The sequence below is a fragment of the Hypomesus nipponensis genome, chromosome 21 (assembly GCF_054491055.1).
Source record: "Hypomesus nipponensis isolate SF chromosome 21, ASM5449105v1, whole genome shotgun sequence".
NCBI lineage: Eukaryota > Metazoa > Chordata > Actinopteri > Osmeriformes > Osmeridae > Hypomesus > Hypomesus nipponensis.
In genome coordinates, this window is record NC_140381.1 from 1,387,501 (window position 1) to 1,395,000 (window position 7,500).

Below are 7,500 nucleotides of genomic sequence, written 5' to 3' on the forward strand. Positions count from 1 at the left end.
ACAGACAAAACAACATAAGATTGAAGAGAGGGGGATTTTTTCAATCCCTTAAAATGTTTGTTTAGATTTGTTCCAAACATCTACACACTTCCAAGGTAACATACATTACACATACAAGGTTCTCTAAACAAGCACACACGTTCAAAACACACATCTCCACATTCTCTCTCTCCCCCTGTCCTTTTCTCCGTCTGTCTCCCTCCCTCTCTCCCCCTCACCCTCACTTGTCTCTTACCACTCTCCTTCTCTTGATCCCCTTCCCTCTCTTCCTCTCTTACTCCTTCTCTCTCTTCCTCACTCTCTCCTTCCCTCTCTTTCTCTCTCTCTTCCTCTCTCTCTCCTCTCTAGCTTCCTCGCTCTCTCCTTCCCCCTGTTCCCCTCTCTCTCCTCTCTAGCTTCCTCGCTCTCTCCTTCCCCCTCTTCCTCTCTCCCCCTCTTTTTCTTTCTATCAGAGATCAGAGAGTCAAGAGCTCCATTAATAATGACTGAGAAAACACTCCCTCTCTCTCCCAGGGCTGTGTGTGTGTGTGTGTGTGTGTGTGACTCAGGGTGGAGAGCTGTTTTACAGCCCTGACCTCTGACCTTACAGCAGACGGGCAGCTACTACAACAAGGGCACTCCTGGGTTGTGTGTGTGTGTGTGTGTGTGTGTGTGTGTGTGTGTGGACAGGGGCCCAGAGAAGGGGTTTGAGCCCGTTCTGTACATTCCTACAGAGTTCTGCTGTCATAGTTTCAATGTTTTCACACTCACACTCACACTCACACTCAACACTCAACCCAGAGGGCACTGCTCTTTCGCTCATTAGAGTCATGGAGTTAGACACTAGGAAATAACTCTTTAGGGTCAATTGCCGAGAGAGAAAGACATACAAAGAGAGAGAGAGAGAGAGAGAGAGAGAGACAGAGAGAGGCAGAGTGAGAGAGAGAGACAGAGAGAGACAGAGACAGAGAGAGACAGAGAGAGAGAGAGAGAGAGAGAGAGAGAGAGAGAGAGAGAGAGAGAGAGAGAGAGAGAGAGAGAGATGAACAAGTTCTAAGGCTAGGTGGCAAGGCATGGTTAGGTGTTGTCAGGACGACGGAGGTGACAGGGGTGCGATCCCCTTCAGCGTAGTGTGCATCTTTTTGCAGACAAAAAGATGAGTCTGTCTCCATGGCAACATCTGTTGCCACATGCCTGTCTTCATCAAAAAACTCTGTCTAGCCATTGGTTGGCTGCTTCTCTACCCACAATGCTTTCCTCCCCCTCTCTCTCCCTCCCCCACCCTTTCTTTATCTCCATCTCTCCTTCCCTTCTTCTCTCTCTCTCTTTTTCTCCCCATCATTCTGGATCACACACTTTACTGTACTTCTTTCTTTCTATCTCTCTCTTTCTTTCACTCCCTCTCTCTCTCCCTCCCTCCCTCTCCCTCCCTCTCTCTTTCTCTGAGGACAATGACTTGTGTGTCAGCAGCTGAATGACTAACCATGCAGAATAGGAGATGACCATACCTCAATTAGATACACACTCTCTATCTCTCTCTCTCTCTCTCTCTCTGTATGCCTGTCTACATGTGTGCAGTCAATGCCAGTCAATTAGTCTATCCATTTATCTATCTAGCACTATTTACTGTGTATCTGTTTACATATCTATCTATTGTACTGAGGTCATAGTTGTGTCAACAGACTTTGTCCAAAGCAGGTCTGATGACTTGTGATACAGTTTGGGTCATATTGCATGCAGGTGGTGTTCTGTGTGTGTGTGTACAGTACTGCAGTTTACTTTCCCAAATCGCTAGGCGTGTCCTCGTGCCCCTTCATGACATCACTCCCGCCCCCGGCATAAATCCCTCCCCGGTGAGGCTGCAGCACAAGGCTGTCCGGAATCCGCAGTAGGGACAGTTTGTTACCGCGTGCCAAGTTGCAAGCATCACTGCACACCAGAAACATTCTGATACGCTCGCTTACATAGATTCGCGCGCGCGTGCACATACGCTGGGGTAGCCTTATCTCAAACGGACGGACCGCTCGCTCACACACAACCATTTTCTCACTCTCTCTTTGGACAGGACACGGACGGACGGTGAAGATGTCTGCTAACGGGGCCGGTGATCTGCTGCAAATCCAGCTCGGACTCATTAACGGCGGAGGGAAATATCTAACAGCGGAGACATTTGGTTTTAAAATCAACGCCTCTGCCACGAGCCTCAAGAAGAAGCAGATTTGGACGCTCGAGCAGACTGGAGAGGACGGCAACGCTGTCTTCCTCCGGTCCCACCTGGGTCGGTACCTAGCAACAGACAAAGACGGGAACGTAACCGGCGAATGTGAGGCGCGCGGCCCAGACTGTCGGTTTGTCATCATCGCGCACGACGACGGGCGGTGGTCCCTGCAGTCCGAGCCGCACGGGCGCTACCTGGGCGGCAGCGAGGACCGGATCACCTGTTTTGCTCAGACGGTAACATCTGCAGAGATATGGAGCGTGCACCTGGCCATGCACCCTCAGGTCAACCTGTACAGCCTTGCGCGCAAACGGTACGCCCATCTTAGCGTGGCGGGCGAGCGCGAGGAAATGGCCATAGACCGCGACGTCCCGTGGGGGGTGGATTCCTTGGTAACCCTCGTGTACCGGGACCAGCGCTACCACCTGGAGACCTCTGATAACCGGTTCCTCCGTAACGACGGCAGCCTGGTCGGAAAACCGGACAAAGACACCGGTTACATGTTGGAGTTTCGCTCGGGAAAAGTGGCTTTTCGGGACTGTAACGGCCGGTATCTTGCGCCTTCCGGGCCCACTGGTACCATGAAGTCCGGTAAGAGCGCACGGGTTGGAAAGGACGAGCTGTTTGCCCTGGAGCGCAGCCACGCGCAGATCGTGCTCACAGCGGGGAACGAGAAGAACGTCTCCACGAGACAGGGTAAGGCTCTCAGAGTTAAACAAAATGAATGTCTTGTCACGGTCTTCTGAAAAGTTGGTTAAACTGGTGACGTTATCACAGCTGAAGCAGAGCAGTCGGCACAGGGGATTAGTGTGTGTGTGTGTGTGTGTGTATGAGAGAGAGTGTGTGTCTGTGTGTGTGTGTGTGTGTGTATGAGAGAGTGTGTGTCTGTGTGTGAGTTTGTGTATTAGCTGCTCAGACTGGGTCAGATTAGAGACTCCCTCTCTCTTTTCTTCTTCCACAGATTGATGACTTGTCTCTCCCTCCGTCCTCCCTCCTCCCTCCTCCCTGCAGCATGTGGTTCTCATCAGCTCCCTCCCTCCTCCCTCTCTCTCGCCTCCTCCCTCCCTCCTTTTTCTCATTCTTTGTTTCCCCTCAGTCTCACTATGTCCCCTTCTCTCTTTCTCACTGTCTTACTCAGTATCTCCCCTTCTCTAGTTCCCTCTCTCTCTTTTTCTCAGCCCTTCTCTCTCTTTCCCCTTCTCTCTCTCTCTCTCTCTCTCTCTCTTTCTTTCTCTCTCTCTCTCTCTTTCTTTCTCTCTCTCTCTCTTTCTCTCTCCCTCTCCTTCTCTCTCTCTCTCTTTCTTTCTCTCTCTCTTTCTTTCTCTCTCTCTCTCTCTCTCTCTCTCTCTCTCTCTCTCTCTCTCTCTCTCTCTCTCTCTCTCTCTCTCTCTCTCTCACTCTGTTTGTGCCCCCCCCCATGTGCTGAACATTTCTCAGCAGAAATTCTATCTGTCTTTGTGGCCAGTCCCTGTTAAATGTCTGTGTGGGTATGCGTCTACTTTGTGTGTGTGGTGTGAGTGTGAAGGAGAGGGTAAAAATAACATACTGAAGCTAATTTCAGAGAATGCTGTTCAAATGAGACACCAGACAGGGTAGAGATAAAGAGACAAAGAGAGAGAGAGAGGGCAAAGAAAGCTATAGGAGGTAGAGAGATAGAAAGACAGAGAGATAGAGAAACAGAATGAAAGAGGGTAAGATACAAGAGAGGAGAGGGAACAGGGGAAGACGGGATGAGAGGAGCAGAGAGACAGAGATGCAGGAACAGATAGAAGGAGACAGACTGAGGAAACAGGAGACGAGGAGAGATAGAGGACAAAGGGTGAGGAGGGGGGGGGGGGACGGATACCCACTTTAGAGAAAGTGTGGCTTTTAGACCAGGACTGATCTGTGTGTGTGTGTGTGTGTGTGTGTGTGTGTGTGTGTAGCTCCTCTGAGGACCATATCTCTTGTCATTAACTGAGAGCATTATCTGCCACTTTTCCCCTTAACATCAAATACATTAGTGGTGCACAGGACACACACACACTAGTTAACCCTTCACATGGTGTAGAGGATGATTTCTCCATCTTGTGGTTGTTTCTTACTTATTACATTCGATCATCACATCCTTTGATCAGATATTCTCCTCTGTTTTATGGTAACTTTAGTCTAAATCAGTTCACGTCAAATCTAGTCAAATTCAATAGCTTTAATGTCCTCATAACAGAATTTTACAGCAGGATGTTTGTAGATCAGTATACTAACAAGCCCCTCCCACTCCTCAGGCATGGACCTCTCTGCCAATCAGGATGAGGAAGGAGACCAGGAAGTGTTCCAGCTGGAGATGAGTCGTGAAAACAGGAAGTGTGCGTTCCGGACGGCTGCAGGGAAGTACTGGACTCTGACAGCTACTGGAGGACTGCAGTGTACTGCCTCCACCAAGTACGACACTCTCACACAAACACACACACATACACAGAGAGATACACACACACACACATACACAGATACATTCTCTCTTTCTCTCTCCCCGTCCTTCAGGTCTGCTAACAGTCATTTTGATCTGGAGTGGAGAGAGGGGCGTGTCTCTCTGAGGGCAGCCAATGGGAAGTTCGTCAGCGCCAAGAAGAACGGTCAGCTGGCCGCTACCGTCGACAACGCAGGTCAGCGTGGTTGCCACGACTACCGCCCCGGAAATCTTTTATTTATTATCTTAATGTTATTGTTGCTTTTGTTGGATGTCAACAGATCATTTTGGAAGGGATGTAAGACAAAGGACAATCCCTTTGTGTGTGTGTGTGTGTCCTCTGCAGGAGACGCAGAACAGTTCCTGATGAAGCTGATAAACCGTCCAATCATTGTCCTCCGCGGAGAGCACGGCTTCATCGGGTGCCGCAAGGTTGGCATGGCAACGCTGGATTCTAACCGCGCCTCCTACGACGTCTTCCAGCTGGAGTTCCACAACGGAGCCTACGCCCTGAAAGGTGTGTGTGTGTGTGTGTATGTCACCTCAGCGTGTGTGTGGGTGTGTGTTATGCTCAATGCGCATGCTCCCATAAACACCACCTGTGCGTATTCTATGCTATGCTGCACTGTATTCCTTAATGTCTACTAAGTCCACGCCAGGAAAATGTCAGCATTGATGTCATCTTCATGATGTATTTGCAAACTGGACCGATAGGCACCTCTCATTGGTCCAATTCCAGTACTCACCTCTCATTGGTTGGTTCCAGACTCCCAGGGGAAGTACTGGTGTGTTGGAGAGGAAGCTGCTGTGGTGTCCAGCAGTGCCACGCCCATCCACTTCCTGTTTGAGTTCTGCGACTATAACAAGATGGCGGTGCGCGCGGCCGGGGGGCGCTACCTGAGGGGCGACCACGCCGGCGTCCTGAAGGCCAACGCCGACACATTGGAGAGCGCCACCCTGTGGGAGTACTGAGCTACTGCAGCCAGGAGCCAGACACAGGGTGTCTGTGTGTGTGTGTGTGTCTCTGTCTCTGTGTTTGTGTCTGTGTCTCTGTCTGTCTGTGTGTGGGTGTGTGTGTGTGTGTGTGCTGAAAAGCAAAAGATAATTCTAAACGTGTTCCAGAAACTGGATGTGTCTTTTGGGTGTCTGGAATTGTTATTGGAATCCTTTAATTGGGAAACTGGGTTCCTACCTTTTGTAATACTGGAGTAACGCCGAAATGGCTCCCCCTTATCATACTGGTGCAACGTGATAATGTGTCCCCAGTCCCCTTGCTTTGTTACTGTGTCATCTCAGAGATGAAAACTGGAAATCATCTGAACTGGAGACGTCTGTCTAGGATTTGGGGGTTAGTTTAGGGTCCGGGCTAGGGACAAGGACAGGACTAGGTTAGGGACTAGGACAGGACTAGGTTAGGGTCTGGGCAGACAGGATTAGAGTTGGTTGTTTCTGGCTAACTGTCGTTCATCATCTCCTCTCAATGGGAGTTATAACTGGATAATCTGGCCCTCAAAGATGGAGGCCTTTCATAGTGTTTGCTGAGATTATAGATTAAGCTTTAGGATTAGACGACAGATCGTATGAGCAGAGAGACTCTGGGTCTGACAGCCAGTAGGTTGAGAGAAGCCTCACTTGTGTTGGTGGCAATAAGACCAACTCAGTCAAGGTGCTGAGTGGTGGAAATGGGACCAGGTCAGTCAAGGTGCTGAACGGTGGAAATGGGACCAGGTCAGTCAAGGTGCTGAGTGGTGGAAATGGGACCAGGTCAGTCAAGGTGCTGAACGGTGGAAATGGGACCAGGTCAGTCAAGGTGCTGAATGGTTGAAATGGGACCTGGTCTCCACAGAGACGGAGGAGCAGGTTTGACCCAGTTCCAGTCGGTTCTCTGTTCCCTCCCCTAGCTCCCTTTCCTAGCTCCCTTCACTTGTCTCCTATGCATGTGTGTGTTTGGGGGGTGGAGGAAGTATGGACAGAAGAAAGGGAGGAAGGGAGGGAAGTGTAGAGGGAGGGAGGGTGTGAGGGAGGGTGAGAGGGAGGTAGGATGAAAGGAAGGAAGGATGGGAGGGAGGGAGGATTGAAAAACAGGGATGTGATCCAGTTAGGTTACGAGTGTGTCAGAGCCATTATACTTGCACACACGTATACATGAGGACACACTTTGAAACTGTCTTGTCATGCACTTCATCTCTCTTTCTCACTTCAGAAGAGGCTTTTATGACATGAAATACAATTGTAAATGTTACCAAATCAACTATTTCTCCCCCCCCCTCTTTCTGTCTCTGCCCCCCCCCCCCCTCTCGCTGTCTCTGTCATTGTGAGGTCACAGTGAAGTTGTTTGGGGACAGACTGGAGTTCTAGAATGTAGGATTGGTGTGCCTGTGTGATCCTGTCCATGATGACAAGCACATTTTGTAGAGATGAAACGTTTAGGTGTAGTCCAAGACCGAGGGCTCCTATTGGTCCTTCATGTGCACTAAGGGGAAATGTTATTGGTTCAGGCTGTGCCTTGTTTGGAATAGAATGAATTATGTGTTTTAATGATTCCATGCATATTTAAAAGACTGTTTTGTTACACTTCAACCTTTAAGAAGTCAACGGATCTCTTTAGCCTATCAGCAGATAGTTCAACTATGAGAGAATTGTAGCCTGGGAGATAAAGCATTGAGATCCAGTTTCTGTTTGTGTCTGAACATCTTTTGAGGGGCAAACAAATAAAAGCAACCTATGTTACAGTTAAAAAGAGGATTTGGAACTGAATCCATTCTGTCCAAAACTCCAAATAAAGTTTTGTCTGTTGACAGTGGAAAATGAAAAAAAATTGGGTTTTTATTTGTCTTTATTTGTCCTGCCATAGTTA

At 49.2% G+C, this 7,500-nt stretch overlaps 1 protein-coding gene across 1 annotated transcript in view; it reads left to right on the plus strand.

Moving 5' to 3' along the window:
* The window catches only part of fscn1b (fascin actin-bundling protein 1b), a 7,209-nt gene extending 374 nt beyond the window's left edge, over positions 1-6,835 (plus strand). Inside the window, exons 2-6 of the mRNA XM_084685197.1 lie at positions 2,045-2,893; positions 4,462-4,618; positions 4,718-4,839; positions 4,990-5,160; positions 5,410-6,835. Coding sequence (XP_084541323.1) covers positions 2,065-2,893; positions 4,462-4,618; positions 4,718-4,839; positions 4,990-5,160; positions 5,410-5,615 — 1,485 coding nt within the window. The 5' untranslated portion in view covers positions 2,045-2,064 and the 3' untranslated portion in view covers positions 5,616-6,835. The remainder of the gene's footprint in view (positions 1-2,044; positions 2,894-4,461; positions 4,619-4,717; positions 4,840-4,989; positions 5,161-5,409) is intronic.
* The last annotated feature ends 665 nt before the right edge of the window (positions 6,836-7,500 follow it).